The sequence below is a fragment of the Cervus elaphus genome, chromosome 8, assembly GCF_910594005.1.
Source record: "Cervus elaphus chromosome 8, mCerEla1.1, whole genome shotgun sequence".
Classification (NCBI taxonomy): domain Eukaryota; kingdom Metazoa; phylum Chordata; class Mammalia; order Artiodactyla; family Cervidae; genus Cervus; species Cervus elaphus.
This window is the reverse complement of record NC_057822.1, coordinates 30,091,712-30,118,577: the sequence shown is the minus strand read 5'-3', so window position 1 is coordinate 30,118,577 and position 26,866 is coordinate 30,091,712. Positions and strand designations below refer to the sequence as shown.

At 50.9% G+C, this 26,866-nt stretch overlaps 1 protein-coding gene across 1 annotated transcript in view; it reads left to right on the top strand.

Moving 5' to 3' along the window:
• The window catches only part of IGFBP2 (insulin like growth factor binding protein 2), a 29,119-nt gene extending 6,282 nt beyond the window's left edge, over positions 1-22,837 (top strand). Inside the window, exons 2-4 of the mRNA XM_043910105.1 lie at positions 18,770-18,999; positions 20,000-20,140; positions 22,333-22,837. Coding sequence (XP_043766040.1) covers positions 18,770-18,999; positions 20,000-20,140; positions 22,333-22,497 — 536 coding nt within the window. The 3' untranslated portion in view covers positions 22,498-22,837. The remainder of the gene's footprint in view (positions 1-18,769; positions 19,000-19,999; positions 20,141-22,332) is intronic.
• The last annotated feature ends 4,029 nt before the right edge of the window (positions 22,838-26,866 follow it).

Sequence of the window (26,866 nt, the reverse complement as noted above, 5' to 3'; positions counted from 1 at the left end):
CACTGTTCAGTAGTTTGCATGCCCTCAACTCTTTTGAGAGGCACAAGTCCTGGAGCTTGGGGATTTCAGAAATGGAAGTGGCCAGTGTGCAGCAGCCAGGAGGGACAGAAGGGCCCCAGCACAGGCCTCTGGAGAGGAGCTGGTGGGCAGGGAATGTTGGTGAAAGCAGCCTGGCCTTGGCTGGTGGAATGACCTGGGTTCCAATGCAAGCCTGTCTTTCAGAACCTGAGTGATGTGAGTCTTGTCTTATGTATTTCTCAAATGGGGTGTGTGTGAGATCAGCTATGATAATGCAGAATGCCTGGCACATAGTAGGTTCTCTTAGCTGCCTTAATCTTGGCAAGCGACTTCTCCTCTCTGATGCTTAGTCAGCCAGCCTTTAAAACAAAGGTCAAACTGGCTGTGTCAGGCAGGCCACTTGTCTCCGCAGGTTGTACCTGGCGTTGCGGGGCCTCATCCTGGTATGAAGTGGCTTTGGTTCAAACCCCAGTTTCCGCCACATACTTGCCACCCAAGGCAAGAGATATATTTTCTCTGAGCCTCCGTTTCCTTATCTGTAAAGGAAGAGTTGATAGCATCAACTGCATAGGGTCATGTCTGCACACGTGTATGCGAGTGTGTAAAGATGAAGAGTACATATAAAGCCTAAGCACTTGGGTGTAGTTTCTTTTTGGAATGATTCACTTGATTTCCACCTCTCTGTCTATACATTGGAAGCATCCACATCAGATCCACTTTCACAGACTGTAGTGGGGCTGTTGGGAGAAAAGGTAATGAAACTGTGCTTTCTTTGTGGCATAAACCCAGTTGACAGTAAACAGAAGACTGAGGTCCAAGACTTAGATGTTTTATGGATGAGTTAGTGAAAATCGCTCAGTCGTGCCCAGCTGTTTCCAACCCCATGGACTATACAGTCCATGGAATTTTTCCAGGCCAGAATGCTGGAGTGGGTAGCCTTTCTCTTCTCCAGGGGATCGTCCCAACCCAGGGATTGAACCCAGGTCTCCCGCATTGCAGGCAGATTCTTTCCCAACTGAGCTATCAGGGAAGCCCATGGATGAGTTAGGCGTGCTCTTTAGGGCTTGTGCACCACGGTCTGGGGCTGACCCTCCTTCCTCTGGCAGCTTCACTCTTGTTGTTGTTCAGTCTCTCAGTTGTGTCCAACTCTGTGACTCCATGGACTACAGCACGCCAGGCCTCCCTGTCCATCACCATCTCCCGGAGTTTGCTCAAACTCATGTCTGTTGAGTTGGTGATGCCATACAACCATCTCATCCTCTGTTGTTCCCTTCTCCTCCTGCCTTCATTCTTTCCCAGCATCAGGGTCTTTTCTAATGAGACTGTAGTGTCCAGGATGTGGGTGGAGTGGCTGTGGGGGCAGAGGGGGCCCCAGAGTTTGACCCTGGACACTTGTGCTGCTCAGAAACGGGATGGGTACAGTCAGACATTATTAGGAACTTACCCCAGTGCCCAGAAGCAGAGTCCTGCCTTCATCTGCCAACTGAACTCTAGGACCCAGCCCTCCAGTTGCTGGCGTTCAGAGGACTGGGGAGTCCTTGAGGCCACGTTTCGGGGCTGGGCAGCACTGTCCTCCACGGATGGCCTCCACAGGACACCTGCCAGGACCCAGCTTCAGCAGACGAGGATCAGAAGCAGCGTGTGCTAACACGCTTGGTTCATTGGGTGTATGCAGGATGAGCTGTTGTGTTGTCCACGCAGCCAGGGAAGACCCCATGGCGCCATTTCCCCGCTTCAGGAACATGGGTTTTCAGGTTCATCCTGTCTGAGCCTCGGGTGCCAGAATGTTGAACATGATCCTGGCAAAGAAACCAGATGTTCTGTCCAAAAAAGTGATGTTTCCTTACTCCGCTCTCTCCAGCATTGACCTCACTTCTGAGTGGAGTGGGGACTGAAGCGTCCTTAACAGATGTGGGGGCTTGTTTTCTGGGCGTTGGGGTTCTTCCTAATGTCCGATTCCACCCGAGGTCCCGGAAAACCCTCTGAATGGCGTGTGTGGCCAGTGACATGACAGCGACTCAGTGTCAAGCCTCTGATGGAGCTGAGACCCCAGGAAGCAGAGAAAGCTGGGTGCTTGAGTCTTCAGGGGGCAACAGATAACTTGTGAAACCCACGCCAGTAGGGACAAGGCACAGAATTTGCCCCGGGGAATCTGGGGTGGAGGGTCTTCTTAGACACCTTGGTGTTGGTGGTGGGGGAGAGGATACGCCCTCCGTACAGATGGGGTGGTGGGTCTAGGGAAGTGAAATGTGTTGGCTTTCAGATTCCAGAGTAACTGCCCCCTCCCTCACCCTCACCCCCACTGTGAATAGAGTGCATGGGCCATAGGACATTTTTTTTTTCCCCTATTGGAAAATGGACCATCTCTGTCTGCCCCTCCCCCATCTTGGCTCCTGAGCCCTCCCCTCCCCCCTCCTCCTGGGCCACTCCTGATCCTTAACAAAGCCAGGGAAGATCTGGGCTGGCTCTGCTCCTGGGTGTCAGTCAGGACGCAGAGGGAGACCTTGCTCAGAAAGCCGGCTCCCCCGGAAAGAAATACAGAGTCGACTGTAGTCAAGAATTGTTTCCTTTCCCCTTCCCCCCGCTTTTTTTTTTTTGCAGGGGGGAGGGGGGCATTTGGCAGCCCTTGGGGCCCCTTCTGGCTGCCAGCCCCTCGTCTCTTCCTGACTGTTGGGAGGCAGGGCAAGAGTGAAGGTTGGGGAGAAAGGGGGGCAGGGGCTGGCAGGCCTCCAGCTGCCGGGCTGGGGACTTGGCCCACAGGCTCTGCTTCAGTTGGCCCCGAGCGGAGCCTGGGGAGGTTTCTAATTAGTGAACGGTATAGGTGTGTCAGCCTGTGTTCATTCAAGGAACTGAGCTCTGGGAGCGAGGAAGCCCTGAGAGGAGGGGCCCTGAGCCCAGGAAGGCCTTGGTAAGTTGGGGAGAGGAGGGTGGGGAGCAGGGGAAGGCTCAGGGATTCCCTCCTGATAGGGGTTGGGGAGATCGGTGCTTTCCAGTGGCAGTGACCCCAAGTTGTAGGACTGCAGGGAGTGAAGGGTCTACCTCACGGGGTAAATGGCAAAAGAATCATATTAAATTGCTTTTGTTTCTAGACTTTGTTCACTGCTACTTAAATGCCAGTAAGGTTCCCCGCCCCCCCACCCCCCCCCACCCCAGCCACTAACTGTTTTAGCCTCAGGATTCTCCCCACTTGACAGGTGAAGAAATCAAGGCTGCATTCAGGTTCCAAAGCCAAGGCAAGTACAGACCAGGATGGAGTCTGGGGCTCCAGCTTCTCATTCCAGAGCTCCATCCCGTCAGACTCACACATGCAGAGAAGCAGTGAATTATATACTGCTGCTCGGAAAAGCTCCTTTTCCCTGGGAGGTAGTAATTAAGGCATAACTTCTCAAAAATGTTCTTTATGCAACTCCCCAGGGAGTTTCTTTTAGGTCTATTGTCTTGACTTCTGGATAGAGGTGCCAAGATGCCTGTAGATGGAGGACTTACTTTCTAAAGTGCCTGAGGCCATGATAAAATGAAAATGGCAATTTCCCTGGGCCCTGCCCTTGCATTTGCCTGATAACACTGGGTGGTTTCTATGGCAACAATGGCAAGAGGTGTGTCAGGCGAGATAAAGGAAGGTGGGGAGGGATGTATGTTAGTTGGTTCCCATTCCCTTCTCCAGGGGATCTTCTCCACCCAGGGATTGAACCCGGCTCTCCTGCATTGCAGGCAGATTACCACCTCAGCCAAGTGTTCTTTAGGAGGGATTGGCTTACTGGATCCTAAATGCTTTAGAGTTTGGGTAGGGGGCCACTTATGACTGATGGCTTCCTTCTCTGGGAAGACAAGAAAGGGTCCCGTGGAGGTGGGAAGGGACAAAGTGATGGGGAAGAAAGGAAGAAGAAAGCAAGCCTTGAGGTTACACGGTCTCTGTCAAGAGTCTTCCATGATGCCAGTGAGCAAGTGCCATTCTGGCTGGTTAAGAGCTGTGGAGGTAAACCCCTGGGCTTTGGTTTTGGCTCTGCTGTTGCTATGTGATTTTGTGCCATGGGCCCCACATCCTGTGGCTTCTTAGTCAAGTGTGAGAGGAGACAAATTATCAATCTCACATGATTGCTTGATGATAAAACGGAGTTCTATACACAAACTACTTAGCACAGGATTAGAAACTCAGAAGAAGCACTTGAGAATCTCAGGGAGGTGTTTCTGCTTCTGAAAGGAGGGAAGGGCACAAACTTTAAAAGAATGACATAACCCGAGGACATGACAGAAACTGATTATAACCAAATAAGCCCAAGATGGTGGATGAGTTGGCTTCCATTAGACCTTGAGCATCAGTATATCTTAATACATCAGCATGCTAAATGATACACCCACCCGTGCTATGATAGTTCTGAGGCCAATCATTAAAGGCCAGAAAGTGGGCAGTGGCCCAGTTCCTGGAAAATCCCCATCCCTTCCCCTTATAGTTGGAATAATCCTCCCACTCATTGGAAGAAAGTGAAAGTTGCTGTCTGACTTTTTGTGACCCCACAGACTGTAGCCTGCCAGGCTCCTCTGTCCATGGAATTCTCCAGGCAAGAATGCTGAAGTAGCCATTCCCTTCTCCAGGGGATCTTCCCAACCCAGGGATCGAACCCAGGTCTCCCCCATTGCAGGGGGATTCTTTACCGTCTGAGCCACCAAGGAAGCCCAGCCCCAGAAATTACCAGGCCATAAAACTAAGCATGCCATATTTCAAGGCCGCTTTTGCCTTCTGAGGTGGACCACACTGTGTCTGTGGAGTGTGTTTCTCTCTAAATAAATCCGCTTCTTACCCATCACTTTGTCTCTCACTGAATTCTTTCTGTGATGAGACGTCAAGAACCTGAGCTTCATTAAGTCCTGAGACCAGGTGTGTGATCTCAGTTAAAAGACCGTGGGTTCAGGTCTCAGTTTGAGCTGCACAGTTAACTTCCACAGGGTGTGGCTTACCTGGACCGCTGCCCTTTGCTTTGGAAAGTCCAGAATGGAGTCCGTGGTGGATGATGTTCCAGAGGGCAGTCTCAGTCTTTGGTGCCATTGTTCCACCTTGTGTTTCCACCAGGGCACCTTTGTTCCCCAGAAGGGAGGGTTTTTACCTGAGGCCCTGCTAGTTATCTCCAGTTCCTTTGTTGCCTCTAAACCAAGGAAGACCATTGATGTGCTGCAGGATTATATCAGACAAAATTAGTGAACTTTTAGTTGAAGGAAAAGAAAGCATGGTGACCTATTTAAAGATACTTATTTATATTCAAGACGCTTCTTGTGCTGGTTTGAGAGTGTGGCCGGCAATCCTGGACATCTCCGCAGGTTTTTACTTTCTTTTTGCATCCCCTGGGTTCAGTTTGTCAGGCCCCGGGGGTATCTGGGAGTGGCCCAGGGATGGAGAAGAGGTGGCAGAAGGGGAGGGTGGGAGGAGAGAAGTGGGTGGAAGCCAGTGTTTATGGCTCCCTGGGAGGTGGTCTGTGTGGTGGCATCGGAGCTGAGTGTAGGGACAGCTGTTTGAATGTGGGTCCCAGTTGAGGGAAGTGGCTTCTTCCTCCAGCTCATGCTTCAGTTTGCTCATGCCTTTCTTTTCTCCTAACCACTCTTGTTGCTCTGGGGCTTAGATGGTGAGGCAGAGGCCAGAAAGATGAGAAGAAGAAGTAATATAACAAACAGGATGCTCTAGGCCAGAGTGGTGGGATGTTTTTCAGACAGTACGTTTTCCTAATGTTTAAACACTGATTAAACACGTGTACAAGCTATGAGACTGACTCTGCAGATATAGTCATACCACCTATAACACATGCTTTCTGAAATTTTTTATTTTATGTTGGAGTATAGTTGATTAACAATGTCATGTTAGTTTCAGGTGGACTGCAAAATGATTCAGTTGTACATATGTGTGTGCATGCTCAGTTGCTTTAGTCTTGTTTGACTCTTTGCTACCCTACGGACTGGATCCCGCCAGGCTCCTGTGTCCATGGGATTCTCCAGGCAAGATTACTGGAGTGGGTTGCCATTCCCTCCTCCAGGGGATCTTCCCAACCCAGGGACTGAACCCATGTCTCCTTTGTCTCCTCCATTGCAGGCAGATTCTTTACCGCTGAGCCACTGGGGAAGCCCTGCTTATACATATATATGTATCTGTTCTTTTCCAAGTTTTTTTTTCCCATTTAGGTTACTGTAGAGTATTGAGAAGAGTTCCCTGTGCTATACGGTAGGTGCTTGTTGATTATCTGTTTTTAAATATAGCAGTGTGTACTTGTCAATCCCAAACTCCCAATCTATCCCTCCCCAATGACACATGCTTTTGGATCGTAGAGGGGAGCAACACAGGCATTAGAAAAAGTTGATTCTTATCCAAGAAGAAATCAAGTCAGTAGAGATGTATTTAAATCTCATGCAAGTGGCTCTTTTAGCCTTTTGACCAAGGCTCTTGGGAATATCTTGACGTGAAATAATGGGGCTCTTTTCTGGTGGATGAAGTCTCAGAAGGAAGGGTATCTCCAGTCTTAGGAAAGAAGGGACAACCTTTTTCTTCCAAAAAATGGAGCACACAATATGTCTTTCTTCCTGCCCTCTTTTCGTGATAAGTACCTTTTTTTTAAAAACAACAACAACAAAAAAAGCCCTGTGGAAGTTAGGTCCAAGTTTTTGTCTTCAAGAAGCTCCCTCCTTTGGGGGAGGAAGGAAAAGCATGGACCCAGGGCTTTGTGCCAGCACGCTCAGGCTCCAGGGCTGTGCAGGAAGCTGAGTCCAATTACAAGGGTGCTTGGCCCAGGAATGCGCGTCATCCACTCAGTCAAGTGGCTGTTGGACACTTGGAGGGCATTGTCCTTCCTCCTGAATGATGATGTGTAATTTCATTACAGAAGATGTGTAATTTTTTTCCGCCTGCAGTTTGTCCCTTGTTTTCGTTCTTCCTGTGAAACTCTTGGGTGGCTTCTAAGCTGGATCTCTCCCGTTTTAGGTTAAGGCTGCTACCTCTCTGCTTCTCAAGAAGCCAGAACAGTCATCTCTTCATTGGGCGTGAGTGGCCCTTGAGTGGCGATTCCTGCATCTTCCCCTCCTTGACCCTGTGGCCCTCTTCTGTTCTCTTCAAGCTTTTCTGGATTCATTTCCCAGTTTTTCATGCAGCAGAGACCTCGCCAGGAGCCTGTGGTCAGTCTCACCCCTGCTGGTTCCAGGTGTCTCTGGTGACACTGCCCTCTGAGAGTGGGGCTGAAGTTGGCCATGTCACTGGTGCAGCCCTCTTTCAGCCATTGGGGTTCACGGAGCACCTTGTAATTACTGATGCCCCTGCTTGACAAGGAGGGTGAGGAGTGGATGGAGTGAGTTTCTTTTACAAGAAAATTTTAAAAATGCAGTAAGTACTAAGAATGACATAATAATGCCAGTCTACCACCCATAGCTGGGAATGGTTGATATCTGTTGTCATATTTACTTCCATCTTTTTTTTTAAAGCTTCCCCTCTCCACCAACCACCCCCTGTTCCCTGCCCCTGCTCTCTAGACAACCACTTAGCATTATTCACTGCTTCTCTTCCTTAACTAAACAGATTTGCTAATTGGTCATTTCAGAGTTGTTCTCTGAGAATAAATGGGAAAATGTACATAAAAGGTTTCTTTCGGCAACTTTTCCCCCCATCCACTTTAGGTTTTTGAGATCTACCCATGTTGATAGACACAGGTCAGAGCTATTCTTTTTAACTGCTCTGATTATTTCATTGTATTGCTTTATTGGTTTATCTATCCATTCATCTGTTGAAAGGCTTTTGGATCCAGTTGCTAAATAGTTTTCACAAGTACAGTGATGCTGTAATGAAAGTTTTTGTGCACAAGTCAGAGAGAAGCAGAATTACTGGGTCAGGCACATTCTTCTCTTTTTTGTTAGCCTCTGGTCCAAGTTTGCACCAAAGCACATTCTCTGCTCACTTGGACCTTCAGCAGGTAGGTCCCCTTGCCAGGTTCTCAGATGACTTTCATTGAACCAGATGAGAAATGCTTGGGACCCCCAGGAAAGGGGGAAAGCTCGTAGGGCTGTTGACAATCTTGATATCAATTTCTCTGGTTCTTCAAGGACAGCCTGGCTTGCAGAGCCCCAGAGGACCGTGCTGAATTTCAGCATGTTTTTGTTTTCTCAAACTGTCTGCCTCAGCCCTGACCCTCCCCAGGCCTTGGCGATTCCAGGAATGACCCTGGTGTTTATGAAGCAGCCCTTTGGAGATCGCAGAGGCAGAGAGGCCCAGCGCTGTGTTTCTGCTCACTTAGGTTGGCAGGGAGGGGGTGAGATGAGAGCTGCTCTAGAAACCTCCACGGTGCCTGGCCAAGGACGGCCCCTCTGTGTTCATCCAAGCGTAGACTCATGTCTGTTTATGAACCTGCCTGTCAGCAGGTGCAAAGAGCTCATGAGGCTTCGTCTTTGCAAGGTGTACATGTGAAGCCAGATCTCTTGAGCAGAAGCCTTTTCTTCCACCACCAAGAAATTCTTCAGGAAACCGAGGCAGGAATGGGGCCCTGAACTAGAAGGGGGCAGTTAAAAGTATAGAGTCTCTGACCCCCACCCAGGTCTTGCTGTCTCCAAAGCTTTAGGGCTGGAGTATTGTTTAGTCGCTGTTTCTGACTCTTGTGACTCCATGGGCTGTAGCCCGCCAAGCTCCTCTGTCCATGGGATTTTCCAGACAATAATACTGGAGTGGGCTGCCATTTCTTTCCCTGGGGAATCTTCCTGACCCAGGGATTGGACCTGTGTCTCCTGTATCGGCAGGCAGGTTCTTTACCGCTGAGCCATCAGGGGACCCCTGGGGCTGGAGTATAGGATTCTGTTTTTCACAAGCTCTTCAGATGCTATCTGATGAATAGCTATGATTAGGAGACATTTGCCTGGTCTCACTCCCTGAATTTACAGCTGAGCACCGGGGGGCCTGCACATCTGAGACACCCAGCTGGCATCACCCAGAACTCCAGGCCTGGAGGTGATGTCAAGATCAGAACCTGGGGACTTTAGCTTCCCAGCCGGCACTGCCCTTCCCACCGCACTGGAACCGGTTGGCCAAGGCTTTGAGCCCAAGAGCCCTTGTTCCAAAGGACATCCTACAAGGGCTCAGAATGGCTTGGCAGGTGGTTGTCCTCTGCCCTCCTGTTGTCCACTGTCGCTGTCTCCAGTGGTGGTTCCTTCCCAGCATGAGGATGGGGCTGGGTGCCCACTGGCCATCCCCCTCCACAGACTTCACCCAGCTTTACAACTGGATGGTGGGCCCTGGTAGCTGTGGGGGTGCAGGGGCACGGTCCTCAGGTGAGGAGGGTCAGTACCTGCACCTGTATGATGTGACCACCTGGGTTGAATTCAGCATGGTTCTCTGGGGCCCTGCGAGCCAGGCTGTCCTTGAAGAGCCAGAGAAATGGATATCAAGATGGTCAACAGCCTTCCTAGCTTTCCCTCCTTCCTGTGAGTCTAGAACATCAGAAGAGGCTGCTCATTTGCAGCCATTTCCTTACGTAGAGCGTGGTCAGAAACCTCTTTTGTTTGAAACTTGCTTTGTTTGCAGACCATACAGAGGAGCGACTGGTCTGGTGGTATCTGAGAGATGTCAGATTTGCTTAGCGGTCGCCCTTGCAGGGAGCAGGGGCTCAGAGTGGGGGAAAGAGCGGGAAGGGAGTTTGGAATGAATCTGGGTATGAGCAGGGGGTAGATGGCCTGATAGGAGAGTTGTTAACTGAGCTGGAACGTCGCCACTGCTGACATCCATGCATGCACGCACTGCTCAAGATTCCCATGTGAGAGGTCACTGTTGCCAGCCGCCTGTGACCATCTAAAAAAAAGTAGAGGATGACATGTGATGTCTCTCACCCAGAGAGACTAGGGACCTCAGGTTTAACTTTAGCTGAAGAATAACAAATAGGCCCTCTTTGTACCCTGTGTGGGTGTGTTAGTTGCTCAATCATGTCTAACTCTTTTGTGACCCCATGAACTGTATAGCCTGCCAGGCTCCTCTGTCCATGGGATTCTCCAGGCAAGAATACTGGAGTGGGTTGCCATGCCCTTCTCCAGGGGATCTTCCCCACCCAGGGATCGAACCCAGGTCTTCTGCATTGAAGATAGATTCTTTACCATCTGAGCCACCAGGGAAGCCCTTTTCTACCCCACGCATTTCTAACTTCTGCCCCTATCTTCCCCACCTTCCCCATCTCCCAGCATAGCCTGAATTACCCACCCCAGCCTCTGGGTGGCTTGTTTTACTGAACACAGTGGCCACAGGCTGGGCGAGTCTGGTAAGCACAGTCAGCCATACAAAGGGAGGGATTGGCTTCAGATTCTCTCCAACAAAAGTGGAAAACTTGTTGGCAGGTTTACCTGGGAGCCCTGCCTCACCTGTGCGTGCACGGCGGCATGAGACTTATCTTTCCTCCCTCCCTTTCTCCCTTCTTTCTTCCCCTCATCCTCCCATCCTTCCTCCCCTTAGTTTCTGTAAGCAAAGTTAAAGTAATTTCGGCAAATCCACCCTTGCCCAAGGACTTCATCAGATGGCAAGAGCTTCGATGTTTGCAACATAATATGTATATAATCAACAGAATCGTTTCAGAAGAAATACCTGAGTAGATGGTTTTGCACAACTCTCTTTTCACTAGTCCCCACCCCACCCCCACCTCCACCCAACTCCATGCATTTGGCTATTCTGCAGGTCTGATATCACCCTCCATTCCCCTCTGCCTGACAAATGCACCTTTCATTTACTCATTCCAGAACTAGATGATCCGCATGTTTCTTCCAAGGCCTGGTTGCCCACATTGGGAGTCTACAAATGCTGTGGACTATTTAAGTAGCAGCCTTCACTTTTGTTGTTAAGTTGCTAAGTTATATCTGACTCTGTGACCCCATGGACTGCAGCACACCAGGCTCCTCTGTCCTCCACCATCTTCCAGAGTCTGCTCAAATTCACATCCATTAAGCCGGTGATGCCATCTAACCATCTCATACTCTGCCACCCTGTTCTTTGGCCTTCAGTCTTTCCCAGCATCAGAGTCTTTTCCAGTGAGTCGACTCTTCACATCAAATGGCCAAAGTATTGGAGCTTCAGCTTCAGCCTTCACTTAAGTACAATGATTATTCTTTTCTTTTTTTTTTTTTTTCAGCTTTGAGAAATTAGAGCTCAGAAAGGTTAAAGGGTTTGGCCAAAATCACAGGTGACCTGTCAGTGGCAAAGCCAGGATTGGGATTCAGGGCTCTTGATTCCTGCCCATTCGAGTTTGTGAATGAATTGTCCACGGCCATGGATATTAATGGAGAAGTTATCTGAGAGAGAGGAGAAAAATGGTAGTTAGTATTTATTTTTTTGCCCAACATATATGTCAAGCTTAAGTGCATTCTGGGGGAAATCAACAAAGACCCATGTGACTTCTGTACCCAGCTGGGATGGAACCAGGGAAGGAGCCAACATTCCCCTGGCCTGTTACTTGCAATGTATACTCGCAGGGCCTGGGGATGCTAGTACCTGTTGAAGGAAGTGAGTTCACTGAGAGAGTGATGGATGTAGGGTTGGGTTAGATCATCTCTATGGTGCCCTCAGCCCTTAAATTTCTGAATAATTGTGAGACAGAAGGTTGGAAAATGGCTAGGGTTTCTTTAGAATAAAAAAGGAGATGTGTTAATGTACGATGATGATGTGTGATGGTTTTTGGGAAAGGTCTTCTTTTCTCATCAGCCCTGCATAAGCAGGAAGGGGTAGGGGGTTTCTGTTAGAGTCTTAAGGCTTGTTTTCCTCAGAGTGTGCTAAGGTTTCTTATAAATCAGAAATTGTTGTTGTTCAGTCTCGAAGTCATGTCCGACTCTCTGCAATAGCATGGACTGCAGCACACTAGACTTGCCTGTCCTTCACTATTTCCTGCAGTTTGCTCAAACTCATGTCCGTTGAGTCGATGATAACATCCAACCATCTCATCTTCTATTGCCCCCTTCCCCTCCTGCTCTCAATCTTTCCCGGCATCAAGGTCTTTTCCAATGAGTTGGTTCTTCACATCAGGTGGCCAAAGTGTTGGAGCTTTAGCTTCAGCATCAGTCCTTCCAATGAATATTCAGGGTTGATTTCCTTTAAGATTGATTGATTTAATCTCCTCACTGTCCAAGGGACTCTCAGGAGTCTTTTCCAACACCACAGTTCAAAAGCATCAATTCTTCAGCACCCAGCCTTCTTTTTGGTCCGACTCTCACATCTATATACATGACTACTGGAAAAACCATAGCTTTGACTATACAAACATAGTGTCTCTGCTTTTTAATATGCTGTCTAGGTTTGTCATAGCTTTTCTTCAAGGAGCAAGCATCTCTTAATTTCATGGCTGCAGTCACTGTCCACAATGATTTTGGAGCCCAAGAAAATCAAATCTGCCAACTGTCAAATGGAGCAGAGGTCAGAGCATCGCAGGACGAGAAAGTAACATTTCATGAGAGGAAGGGTCTGTTGGACACAAAGGTCTTCGTTAAATAAGGTTGTCAGTGCTACAGTCAAACAGGAAGACACTGAGGGGGGAAGGGCTGTGCCCAAAATTAAGTTTTAGTATTTATGCATAGAAGTAGGCAGCTGGACTATCACCCTCCTTGGGTAGGTTAGGAAGGCTGGGTCACAGAGCAGGGTGGAGACCCCAGGCCAATTATGGAACACTTCTGACAATAGCAGAGAGGTTGTGTGTGCTCCTGGAGACCCAGGTACTGGTCCTTCTGGGCCTCTAGTTTGCTGTCTGTAAAATGGGACACCTCATCCATTTCCTCTCTTCCTTCTTCCTTTCTCACTCAACTTGCCTCCGGGTGTGTAAGAGGTGAAGTTGGGATAGTGTCCCTACTGCGTGACCAGCCTTCTCCCTGCCCTACAAGCCTCCCACAGGTGCGACTTGACTCTCCTGTCATCTTCCCCACTTGGAAAAGCTTGACCTTCTGTGTATCATTAGGAAACTGCCTGCTACAGCACTGACCCATTTCCTGGGTCGCTAGGCAGAGGAGAACAGCTACTGCTTGCTAGTCCTTAGGCAGTATCTCTTCAGGGGTCTTGGAGTTCCCTGTCCGTCATCTCCAAGCCTTCAAGCTCTTCCAGTTCAATGATTCGGGTTGCTCAGAACCGTTTCTTAGAGTGACCTTTGCACTGCAGCCCACGGAGCTGCATACATAAGTGGTTGCTTAATAAATATTATTCTGAACCAAACTCTCCTAGGCAGGAAAAAAAAAAATGCAACTTGGTATTTTTGTTCCTGAGGGCAAATTCCATCTCTAGCTGGAGTTCTTCCTGTGGAATGTTTTCCTGCGGACTGCCCTGCCACCTATCAGAGGACGGATGGGCAGAGCTTGGTAACATGTGATGATGTCCTTGTCCTGCAGAGGGTGGGGGTGCCCTGTGGGTTCGTCCCCGAGGGAGGGCCAGCCCTGTGTGCTTGGCACTGTGTATGCATGCAGCCCTTGGGATCCTGCCTGCCGCCCATGGCGGGTGGATCCTGTTTGTGCCCATTTTACAGATGAGCAGTGAAGGCACAGAGCATTTAGGTAACTTGTCCAGAGTGGCACGGCTCGGTGGTGAAGCTGGGATTCAGCCAAGCTGATGAGGCTTTGTAGGCTGAGTGCTTGAACCTCTTTGGCTGGTAATAGGAGCAGTCAAGGAATCAAGGCTCTTCTTAGCCTACAGGCCTTTCTCATCTCCATCCCGGGAAACAATTGCATTTTCCTGGCCCTGGGCTTCCACTTCAAGGTGGGGGGTGTCAGCACCTGCGTCAGCGAACCAGGCCCATGGATTTCCTCATCTTATTAGCGCTTCCATCGGCAATGATGAAATCAATAAAGGAGTGGGTTCCAGGAACATACCCGAACCCAGTCGGCCTCCGTGAGGGTAGACAAACTGACCTTCAGCTCAGAGCAGTCAGGGACATCTCGGGACAGGAAACCACCTCTGTACTCCTGGGATAAGACTGCTCACTGGAGCTCTGTCCTCTGGGACCCAGCATAGGGCTATTTTATGACTTGGGGCCCCTAGACATGTTTACCTCCATGGGCCCCTTCCCCACAAAAAATGTTTTAAAATCATATTTTTATAACTGGACACGTATCAGTGTTATATGAGGATGTTTGCTGTGACCTAAAAGTTTATTATTTTTTCTTCTGTTTTTAAAAAAAAATGAAAACATTTCCTGGGGCTCTGGGTACTGTGCCCACCGCGGTGCGTAATGAACAGGCCAGCCCTGCCAGGAGCCAGAGGCCCTGAATGAGCATTCTTCTCTGTGCCCTTCGCCTCCACCCAGTGTTTCCAGACCTTTCCGAGGGCCTGGTTCTGAGTGTCAACTGGGGGCTCACCTCTAGGCACAGTGATATGAGTGCCGGGAGAGTTGGGAAAGAGGGGTCAGCAGGCTGCCAGTTCTCTGCGGTCCCCACCACCATCGCCAAGAAGGTGGGCTCAGAGACCAGAGGCGTGCCTGGGGTTGGAGCCGTGGTGGAGGGGGTCTTAGCTGAGGTGGGGCAGGGGGTACAGTGTAGCTCGGAGCTGCTTTTTGAAGGGCCGGGGGTCTTGAGCACTGAGCCATGGAGAGCATCAGGCCTCTGGATAAAGCCTAACTCCTGAATGGTGGTTTTCACCTGGGGGCATTTTCGCCTCCCAGGAGCCACCTGGTAATGTTCAAAGGCATTTTCGATTATTGCAACTTGGGGAGGGCGCTGCTGGCTTTTGGAGAGTGGAAGTCCGGGATGGTGCTGGGCAGCTCCCAGCAAAGAATCTTCTGGTTCCAAGGCCAGCAGTGCTGAGGTCAGGAGACCCCAACCTCAAGAATGTTCCAGACATTGGTTCCTGCGAGTAGGCCCTTTCCAGAAGCTCCTCGAGAGGACGCAGGCTGACCTGCCCTCCTCCAACCTGAGGCGGTGTGATTACAGCCACAGTGGAGACGGGCTGTGTTCATCTAAGCCTTGGAGTGGCTTCCCGTGAAAAGAGAGGAGCCAGCTGAGCTTCTGAGAGTCACAGCTTCAGACGGCAGAGCAGATGGTTCCAGAAATGGTGGGAGATTCCCAGAGCCCTTGTCTAGTTCCCTGGTCTGCAGAATGCATGGTCTGGAATGCTGCAAGTGGTGTTGAGGTCTCCAGAAATTCTGCCACGGTGGGGCAGGAAGCTGGCTGGGCAGGGTATGGTAAGGTTGGGGTCGTGCCCAGGGTGAACTGGGGCTGGGTGAGGGCGATCCGCAGGTTCCTGTATTGTCTTTTCCACGGGGTCCTGCGTGGTTCCTGCGTGGAAGCAGGACTTTTGTAATCATCTTGCTCTTTTCCTCCTGTGTTCCCTGGGCCGTGCCAGCAGAGATGGGGACAGAGAGCCTGAAATTGTCCCATGGGTCCAGGGGTAAAGAAGCCTGTAGAAACGGAAATGGCAGAACTGGCGGTGAGGGTGGGGTTGAGTCCTTCTCTCCACTTGTGCCAACATCTGCCTCATCCGTCAAGGTTAACGTGAAGGAGATGGAGGGTTACCTGAATCAGACCATCTTGTTTATTTACCAGGTTTATCTCAGACTCTCTCAAGCCTTCCCTGCAGCCTGCTACCCTCTACCTCTGATACCTGAGCAGGGAGGGGGGTATCTTATCTTCTTTGTGGTTGGCCTCAGCTGCCTGAACACTCCCAGAGGAAAGCTGTAGCCAGCCCCCCATTCAGGTGAACATGGCCGGTACCTGAGCTGGGGGACCAGGAGCGCCTTCTCTTAGGGCCTCTGGGTTTCTGCTGTTTGGGCCTCAGAGACAAAAAGGGGAGGTGGGCAGGGTGAGGAGCGTCTGGGGCAGGTTGATGTAGAATGTGGTGGATCCGGACTCCCACCCAACCTGGTGTCAGATGCTTCAGACCCGCGTTCCCCTGCGGGTGGTGCTGGGGTTTCTGGAATAGGAAATCACCTGCACTTGGTTATTTATGATAAAATCTGGGCTACCCGGAGCCTCTGGGGAAATAGCCATTCTGGAGAAACATTTTCTGGGTTTCAGAAGGCTTACTCATTTAAATACTTCGATTTTTAGTTTCCTAAAGTTTAACAATTTTGGATAGAAATTTTTTTAAAAAAATACTGAATACTTGACATGTTTATCCTTTCCCTTTTTGCATGCCTCGAAGGCATGGCAACCTGCTCCAGTATTCTTGCCTGGAGAATTCCACGGACAGAGGAGTCTGGCAGGCTATACAGTCCATAGGGTCACAGAGAGTCAGACTCGACTGAGCAACTAACACACACACAAGGTCATATTATCAACATGAGTCTTATTTTGGGCCACACAACGTGGACGTTTTCAGGGGTCCGGTCATCAGTGGCTGTGGTGTTGTTTGTGGGGCACTGAACATCCCCAGAGTTCTTCTGTTTTTTTTAAACTGTCCTCTATCCTCTGCCATTTGATACTTCTTGCACCAACAACATGCCTTCCTTCTTATTCCTTTTAATTTTGTTGATTTTATTCTGTGGTGGCCTTGGAAACCAGACATGCAGAAACCAGGCTTATTGGAGCAGTACTGCTGTGAACCATCAGGGTTCTTCATGCATTGACTTTCTCTGTCTTGTGGGGAAAGCATCACTGCTTTACAACGCTCGGGCGTGGTGACCGCTGTCCTGATGCTCGTGAAACTTACCTTCCTCTGCTGCTTGTTTCTGGGTCAGGTTCCACATGGCCAGCGTAGCAGATCACTGAGGCAGGTATCATCAGCATCCCTTCATCACTATTACCATTTTCGTCATCATCAAAGTAATCACCACCAACAGGACATAGTTTCGGCGTCCACCCGTTTCTCAACAGCTTTCCCTTTAACATACACTCGACTGTTCTGTGAAGTAGGAACTATTATTATCCAACAATTTGCAGTTAAGGAAACAGAGGCACAGAGTGAGTATATGTGCAGGAGAAATACAGGCTGGTATAAAAGATGGTAGAGCTGGGATTTAGCCCGAGTCCGCCCTCCTAACCAGTGCTCACCAGTCTGGAAATAACGTATTGGGTTCTAAAGGGATCCTCTCCTCTGGCTAGTGAGAGCTGACATACAGGCAGCAGGGCCCGTGTGAAGGGAAAGGATGGGCGCCAGCCTTTGTTGAACTCCTGGGTTTGCGGGGACCCTGCTGGCCTGATCCCCTGGAGTCTGCTGGAAGGAGATGCTCTGAGAATGTAGGGACTGGCTCCCGGAGGCATGGAGGAGGGTCCCACCCCTTAGCTGATGAGGGAGTGAACACCAAAGCTCACAACAACCCAGAGAGGTTATCACGGCCCTCCTTTTACAGGTAAGGGTCAGCGTCTTTCCTCCACACAGCACTACCTGGGACAGCCCTCCACGCTGTGCCTAAATTCTGAAGGGACTGCCGAGTACTAAGCACCTTGCCTGAAATTCTTGTGTAGAAGTATTTGTTGTAAAACGTTTGGGTATGTTACCCAGACTGTAAGTTTTTGGAGGTGCACTCAAGGGGAAGAGAAAATGTGCACGGTTTGTCTGGAGATAGCCCTGAGTGTTCCCTGGGCCTGCAGGGGGCTGCAGTGCTGTCTCAGGCCCCGAGGCCCCTGCTGTGTCTGTTAGGGGCTCCTGGCCTACCTGGAGCTCTTCGGAAATGGTCTCCCAGGTCAGGATCCTTCCAGACCGTTCACTGTTCCCTGGCTGGACACACCTAAGCCTACGTGAGACGGTGGGGGTGTGGGGCATGCCACATGAACAGTAGGAGCTGTTCCCTGTGGCTGACTGGCTGGGGGTCTAAGAAAGTTCAAAAACTGAATGGGTGGACCTTGGCGAGTCATTTGGATATGAAGCTACACGCCCTGCAATAAGATGAAACCACAGCGTGGTCCTTGTTCTGTTCTGGGAGCTCTCAATGTCATGGGTTAAAGTGGTAGTCGCTCAGTTGTGTCTGACCCTTTGTGACCCCATGGTCACACTATAGCCTGCCAAGCTCCTCTGTCCATGGGATTCTCCAGGCAAGAATGCTGCCATTCCCTTCTCCAGGGGATCTTCCTGACCCAGGGATCGAACCCCGGGTCCCCTGCATTGCAGGCAGATTCTTTATCATCTGAGCCGCCAGGGAAGCCCTGTTATGGGGGGCGGGGCAGCATGCATAGGCAGACCAGGAGACAAGTCAGGGTCCCTGGGTCGCGCTGTAGGAGGGGAGTGTCCATGCCGGCAGCACAGGAAGGGGGCAGGCGGGCTGATGAAGAGTGACGGCGGAGGGGGTGTTGGGCCTTGCGTTCTGGTGGCGACCTGACTCTCCGCCTCACTAACCACCAGACACCAGTGCTCTCTGTGGCTTGAATTTCACAAACTCGTCCAATCCGTGCCTTTTCAGACCATAAATGATGAAGACTTTAAACAGGGGAGGTTAGTGGTGGGTGAATCTGAGAGGTCTTTCTAGGGAACAGTTGATGGCCTTAATCCCATTCCCTGGTGAGGGCCTTGCCCACTCGATCCCTCAACCCTGCCTGGCCTCCTGGGATATGGACAGAGCAGAGTAGGTAACCCAGGCTCTTTTCTGGAGTGAGAGTCTGCGTTCACATCCTGGACTGTGATCTTAGCCAAGAAGCTGACCTCCGTGAGCCTCAGCTTCTCTGTCTGTAGAAGTTGGGGGAAGTTGGTACTCCTAGTGGATGTGAAACTGAAATTGATCATCCATGTATCTTGCTTAGCGCTGTTACTTAGACATCCGTCATCCCCTTTCTTGTCATTGTCAGGGGTTCAGCCGGTCCCTGGAGGGCCCACATCTGGGGAAACTAGACCCGCAGCTCTCAGTCTCTTCCTCTCTCTCTGCAGACAATGGCGAGGAGCACTCCGAGGGAGGCCTGGTTGAGAACCACGTGGATGGGAACGTGAACTTGTTGGGAGGTGGAGGTGGTGCCGGTCGGAAGCCCCTCAAATCTGGCATGAAGGAGCTGGCCGTGTTCCGGGAGAAGGTCACGGAGCAGCACCGGCAGATGGGCAAGGGTGGCAAACATCACCTCGGCCTGGAGGAGCCCAAGAAGCTTCGGCCACCACCTGCCAGGGTCAGAGAGGGTCGGGTCTGGCTGGAGGGGTGGGAGGACAGTCAAAGGGAGTGTCCCGTGAGATCCATGTCCTCTGTGCCTGCAGGCAAAGTACTTTCTGATTCCGCTGCTAACATTCAATGTTTCTTCAGGCACATCAGTATTTCTTTGAGGTCCTCAGCATCTTTGGCTGTCAAATGGGCTGGACATATGGGTTCTTGAAGTCCCTCCCTTCTAAAGCCTCCACATTTCTGCTCAGCTTCATTGTTGTTGTTTAGTTGCTAAGATGTGTCTGACTCTTTTGTGATCCCATGGACCTTAGCCCGCCACGCTCTTCTGTCCATGGGATTCTCCAGGCAAGAATACTGGAGTGGGTTTCCGTTTCCTACTCCAGGGGGTCTTCCTGACCAGGAAGTGACCTGCATCTCCTGCATTGGCAGGCAGATTCTTTACTGCTGAGCTACTGGGGAAGCTCTGCTTGGCTTTGAGATACAGGCCAAAAAAAAAAAGCCAGAGATGAAGATGGATCCCTGGAGCTGGCGGGCTGTAGTCCCTGGGGTCGGAAGAGTCAGACACAACTTAGCAACTACATCATCACCACCACCACTTGAACTTGCCCACTCTTGTTGCAATACACTACCCTCACTCAGCTACCCCTCTTCCATTTTTCCAGCTCAGCTCTGCTGTCTTGGCCCTTGGATGGGTTTATGGAAGGGAATGATGGTTGGGCCACTGGATGGGGTAGAGATACTTGAATTCAGTGTTTGCAAGTAGATCCCATTTTGGCCCCTGAAAGGATGGAGGAGAAGAGGGAAGACTCACCTGCAGGCTGACTTTCTCTTGGAGTGGGGCGGGGCCTGGTGGTAAGGCAGTGAGCTTGCTGAGCTGGGTGTCCGAAGTTCCTGGTTTTCCACCAGCTCTCTGTGTGGCCTTCTGCACACGGGCTCCTTTCTGAAGCGTGCCGGGGCTGGCGTTGTGTGAGCCCGTTCTAAGTGTCCTGTCTGTGTGCCTGTGCCCGCAGACCCCCTGCCAGCAGGAATTGGACCAGGTCCTGGAGCGGATCTCCACCATGCGCCTTCCAGATGAGCGGGGCCCCCTGGAGCATCTCTACTCCCTACACATCCCCAACTGTGACAAGCATGGCCTGTACAACCTCAAACAGGTGAGTGAGGGTGTCCTCGGCCCGGGTGTGCCTTGTTTCTGCCCCCCCACGCCACCAGTAAGCCCCTGAGGTCTCAGCGCTGAGCCCAAGACCAGTCTTCTGCAAGGAGGGGTGGGGACGCCAGCTGCCAGGCCAGGGAGGGTGGGGACGGGGCTTGTTGGCTTCAGTCCCTTCCGAGGCTGACTTCGCTTCCCCGGGTACCTGCCAGCAGCGGTTAGCATGGGAGGGAGCCTCTTGGAGAAGAGATAGGGCCTTCTAACAGTGCCTCTTGACTTCTACTGAGCATTAGAATCACCTGCAGGTGATTCTGGGGACCCGGCCGCAGCAGATTGCCATTCAGAAGGTCGAGGGGGGTCCCAGAGTTTGCATGTCTAACCAGCTCTCAGAGATGGTGATGATCCCTGGGCCCCACTTCCAGAATCACTGACTTAATCCATTCAAAACCAGGTAGCCTCTCTGGTTTTCCAATATCTCAAGGAATGGAGAAACACCATTTGAAATATTACTAAAACAGGTAATAGAAGAGGGCTTCCATTGGTGGCTCAGCAGTGAAGAATCTGCCTGCCAGTGCAGGACACTCGGGTTTGATTCCTGGGTTGGGAAAATCCCCTGGAGAAGGAAATGGCAAGCCACTCTGGTATTCTTGCCTGGGAAATCTTACGGACAGAGGAGCCTAATGGTCTAGAGTCCTATGGGGTCAAAAGGGTCAGACATGACTTAACGACTAAACAGTGAACAACAACATGAGTACATTAGAGAAAATTAAGAAAGTTTAAGTTTTTAAAAGAAAAGAACCCTTTTTCCTTCCCCTTCCACTCTGCTCATATGCCTTTTAATGATCTATGTGTATATGTGTATTTACCTAACCACATAGAGTTTATAGTGGTGATTGTTATCAGTTGTTTAATCCTGGTGGGTTGTCCTTTAACCTAGCCCACTGCTCACTTTCTCAAGCTCATCCCTTGTGTAGGGAGAAAAGGTCCGTGTGCATTTCACGTAAGGCAGGATTGAGAGAGTGTGGGGTCCACCAGCCATTCTGTTTTCCAGTGGAGGATCTGAGCCCAAGTGCATACTGGGCTTCTCTTGGGAGCTTTAAACAATACGAATGCCTGGGCCCCAACCCCAGACATCCATATTTTGTGAGTCTGGGGTGCTTTCTGGGCACTGGCTTTCAAAGGCTCCCCTGGTGATCCTAGTGGGTATTGGAGCTGACTTAAAAGCTGGGTATGTGGGAACTTGCCTGGTGGTTCAGTGGCTAAGACTGCGCTCCCAATGCAGGGGGCCCAGGTTCAATCCCTGATCAGGGAACTGGATCCCACATGCTGCAGCTAAGACTTGGCACACCAAATAAAAAACTAAAAATGTGGGTGTGTGGAGCCAGAAGATGGGGTATGGGGCTCTGCTGACCCCCCAGGGGAATCTCACTTCCCCATCTTCTTAGCCCAGGCATCTTGTCCCTTGAAATATCAGTCTAGCATTAAAAGCTATTAGTTCACACACCTGTCCTACTAAATGTAAGCCAGCTACTTTGGAGTGCCAAAGAAGCAATAGCAACCTTTTCTTCTGAACCTTATGGATAAATGGGATTTTCGAGAGGAACTGGCTCATGGGTAAGAGCCGGCACCCTGGGAGGGAAATGCCTGGGTTGGTATACCAGCTGTGGCTCTCATTAGGGGAATGCCTGGGTTGGTGTACCAGCTGTGGCTCTCACTAGCTCTGTGACACTGGCCAAGTCTGTGCTTCCTTCTGACCATCTGTAAAGTGGTAAAACATTGGTACCTAATTCGCAAGGTGATTGTGGGGATTAAATGAATGTATGTTAGATAGGAACTGTAAGCAAGCAGCAGAGATTGCTTACACCACGCCCAGCATAGAGCAGGACCTTTTAACCATTACCGTGCATTCCCAGCCTCCCGTTAGAAGTGTACATCCACCCATCCCGTACACTGGGTCATCTGCTGGATGGGACCTCCCCACGTGTGGGGGCCAAGCCTTTCTGTTGAGGCCACCCCCAGCAGCCTTGGTAATAACCAGAGCACAGTTCCTGGGCCAGCATCACCAGCATCCCACTGGAGCTTAAATGCCCACGCGGAATTGGCAGACACACCCAGACCTCGGAACAGGAGTCTGCATTTCAGTGAGACCCCCCTTGTTTTTATCGGGGTGTCCTTTATGTTCTCCTCTCTCCTCAGTGCAAGATGTCTCTGAACGGGCAGCGTGGGGAGTGCTGGTGTGTGAACCCCAACACCGGGAAGCTGATCCAGGGAGCCCCCACCATCCGGGGGGACCCCGAGTGTCATCTCTTCTACAACGAGCAGCAGGGGGCTCGAGGGGTGCATACCCCGCGGATGCAGTGAACCACAGCCAGCCGGTGCCTGGCACCCCCACCCCCACCCCTCTTCGGAGCGGGCAGAGCATGGAGGGCGCATGCGTGATGGGTGGGGGCGGAGCTTCCAGGAGTTCTGACATGTGTATTTATATTTGGAAAGAGCCCGGCACCAGCTCGGCACACCCCACCCCGCCTTCCCCCTCCCCAGCTGGAGATGCCTGCACCCTCCCTGCTCGAGGCCCTGCTGGGCAGGAAGGGGATGGTTGCAGTGGCGGAGCTGGGGTAAATGTTTGGGAGAGGGAAAAAAAGAAATTTTTATTTTTGAACCCCTGTGTCTCTTTTGCTTAAGATTAAAGGAAGGAAAAATAAAGCGTGTGTGTCTTTTGCCTGAGTCTTTGCTCGCCCCCTCCCCTGAAAGAGGTTCTGAGGCTTGCCAGTCTCCTTCCTTCCAGCTTTACCCCAACTGCGTGGGGAAGCCGGGCAGGCCAGCCTCGGGTTCCCATTCATAACAGAAATGAGATGGATGGGGCGGGAGGAAGTCCGGAATCCAGGTGGAGACCCCCAGCACAGCGCTAGGAGTCTGACCAACCTCCCCTGCCCCTGGGTGGGCTCTGGGGGAGGAGGGGGTGGAGCCCAGTGTCTCTTCGTCCATCTCACATTGAGATGACACTGCAGAGGAAGAAAGAGATCCCAGAAACTGGAATTGGGGTCCTCTGGCCCCCCAAATCAAGGCGAGTTCTCTTACCCCGCAGGAGACATACAATCACCCCCAGGGGAAGTGAGTGGGGCTGTTCTGTTTCCGAGTCTCAGACCTGCTTGCTGAGGGGCCCAAGGAGCTATCTGGCTCCAGAACAGCACCTCTTGGCCAAGGCCGAGGGACCAGGGAAAGGGCACAGACACGGCCCTATCTCTGAAGCAGAATTCTGCCCGCTCTGTTCTGTTGGCATCTCCAGCCCCGGCCAATTCTGGGGGGCTCCCCACTTGGCTGACTTCCCTAGTGGCTCAGTGGTGAAGAATCTGCTTGCCAACGCAGGCGATGCAGGTTTGATCCCTGGGTTGGGGAGAATGCCTGGGAAAGGAAATGGCAACCCCACTCCAGTGCTCTTGCTTTGGAGAATCCCATGGACAGGGGAGCCTGGCGGGCTACAGTCCACAGGACCTCAAAGAGATGGGCACAACTTAGCGGCTAAACAACAACTCCGCTTTGCAGGAGGTCACAGGGGAAGTGGTGCCGGGTGCTTTCAGGCCCACTGTTCACACATGGCCTCACTTTCCACAGCGCCCCTTCTGTGACATCGTACCCCTTACTGCGTGGAGGAGGGGACCAGAGGCAGGCATGCCCGAGCCGCCACCCTCCTGATCAGCCACCTAGCAACTCAGGAAGGAGAGGCAGAAGGACGCCAGGGGCCAGGCCTGGAGAAGAAAAAAAAGCAGGTCCCCCAAAGCAGGCAGATCCCTAGCCAGAGGCTCTGGGCTGTACTGGCTAGTGGCTGGCTGCCCCGGAAGTACATTAAAGCTCAGTTAGTCCTCAGGAATCCACAAATAAGGTGCTATTGTTAGCCCCGCTTCACAGATAAGGAAAAAGGCCCCCAGAGATGCCGAACCTGCACTGCCTGGCGCCGGGGCCCCGACTCCTAGGCCGGCTTGCCGCTCAGCCCTGAGTTACACTGCCCTCTGCGGGCGGAAGCAGGGAGGTTCTCCCGGAGAGTCTAGAGGGCTTTGGGCGCTGGTTGGATCTGTGCCCTGTGGGTCACCGGTCCCTCCACGAGGGTGCTCCCCCTACCCTTCTCCGATCCCCTCAGTGGTCGTCGGCAGCCGGTGGCTGCTGCCCTAGCTGGGGCAGCAGTTTTCAACTTGATTAATATTTGAATCGACTGAGGCACTAAAAAATTTCTCATCCTGAGACTGTGTGCCCTGCCATCAAAAATTCTGATCTGACTGGTCTAGAGTGGACCCCAGGCAAGGTGTTTTAATTAATTAAATTAAATTAATTGAAGTTCTAGTGCTTTCCAGCCGAAATTGAGACACCTGGGTTTGAATTCTGTCCCACCACTTACCTATTCATTTGCCCAGAGCTACATTACTCACCTTCTCTGAGCCTCAGTTTTCCACACCTGTCGAATGGGGATGGATTCAGCCTCAACAGGGTTGATACCTAATGTCACCCAATTGATAACAGGGTGGTATCAATGTGAGACAACAGATGAGGTTGTGCTCGGAAAGCTATATGAGTGTACCCAATGACAGGGGTTAGGATGCGGCCATTGCTGGGGTCAGTGCTCGCGCCAGACCTTGGGGAACCCAAGGTGGCTAACTCGCTTGGGTCCTTTCTGTAATGTTTTTTGCAGAGTTCTCCTGAGGATGCCACAGTCCCTTTGTCCATTTTCATGTCACTTGCCCACAGCCCCCTTGTACTCTAGACCCTCTGAAGAGGTGGATTTTTACTGGTGCGTTAGCATGTGTGGCTCTCGCTACAGGAAACACACTGACTGATGTATAGTGTGACCTAGAAACCTTTTCAGAGGGAAAGCTGAATTGCACCCATGGGGGAAGATGGTTGGCTGGGCAGTAATCTCTGCTGATCAGAGATGTCAAGCTGATCGCTCACCTTCTGGGACTACCTACCTCTTCCAATTTTAGTTTTAAGATGGGAAGTTGATGAACACTGGGGTTATACTGCCACTGTGTGGCAATATAGGGAATTGCATCTGAGTTTATATAGTCTCAAAGAGTCATTTGCTTAAGGGTTGGTCCCAGGAGTCCACGTTGAGTCAGATGGGGGTGCTTGTTAAACTTGCGATCTATGGAATCTATTCTGGACTGCCTGTTCTTGTACCCTCTGAATTTGGAGAATCACCGCTGTAGTGACTACATCTATCTGTCAGATGTGTCTGGAATACTAGCTCCATGTGATGGGGTAGTTGGAGCATGAGCTTAGAGATAAGGCAGTCTTGGAATTGGGACTGTACTACTTATAGTGTATGTGATTTTTTTTTTTTTCTGTGCTATGTAACTTGTGTGATCTAGTTTCCTGAGCAGGGGTTGAACCCAGGCCTTTGGCAGTGAAAGTGCAGTCCTGACCACTGGAGTGCCAGGGAACTCCCTGACTTAGGTGACTTTGGACACATTTCTAACCTCTGAACCTCATTTGTTTCATCTTTAAATATTGAGATAATTTCTCTCAAAGAATTGCTTTGAGAATATAAAGTCATTTCTGTCATATTATAAGTGCTGCCTACTTGCAGTTGTAGGCTTCCCTGGTAGCTCAGATGGTAAAGAATCTTCCTACAATGTAGGAGACGCGGGTTCAATCCCTGGGTCAGGAGAAACCCCTAGAGGAGGGAATGGCAACCCACTCCAGTATTCTTACCTGGAGAATCCCATGGACAGACCATGGGGTTGCAAAGAGTTGGACACAACTGAACGACTAACACACTCACATGCAGTTGTATTGCATCCTGGGTTCCATGTTAGGGTTTTACAATATAAAGAAGAAAAAGATTATGATCCCTGTCCAGGAGGGGCTGACATTCTAGTGGAGGGAAACAGCCACCAACAGAAGTGTGCCTGGTGAAATTAAGACGGACATCTGTGTCTTGGGGGAGGCAAAGAGGCGTAAGGAGGAAGTAGGCATTTGGAGAAAGGAGTGGTGTGTGTATGTTAGTGTGTGCAAGTGTGTATGGTGGAGTTCACACAGAGGGACCAGCGTGAGCTACACAGTGACTGTGGAGGCCTGCCTGAGGTTGAGGCTGCCTGTGGAATGGGAGGTTTAAGGTGAGGGGGGCCCACCAGGAAGGACCTGGGAGTCTTGCTGAAGGGTTTTGGACTGAAAGCTCTCAAGAGTCAAGGAATTTGGGCAGAGGATAATGTGACTGGCTGTTGTTCAGTTGCTAAGTCATGTCCTACTCTGTGACCCCATGGATTGCAGCACACCAGGCTTCCCTGTCCTTCACTATCTCCCGGAATTTGCTCAAAGTCATGTCCATCGAGTCAGTGATGCCATCCAACCATCTCATCCTCTGTCATCCCCTTCTTCTCCTGCCCTCAATCTTCCCCAGCATTAGGGTCTTCTCCAGTGAGTCTGCTCTTTGCCTCAGGTGGCCAAAGTATTGAAGCTTCAGCTTCAGCATCAGTCTTTTTAGTGAACACTCAGGGTTGATTTCCTTTAGGATTGATTGGTTTGATCTCTTTGCAGTCCAAGGGACTCTCAAGGGTCTTCTCCAACACCACAATTCAGAAGCATCAGTTCTTTGGTGCTCAGCTTTCTTTATGGTCCAACTCTCACGTCCATACATGACTACTGGAAAAACCATAGCTTTGACTAGATGGATCTTTGTCGACAAAGGGATGTCTCTCCTTTTTAATATCCTGTGTAGGTTTGTCATGATCTCTGTGTT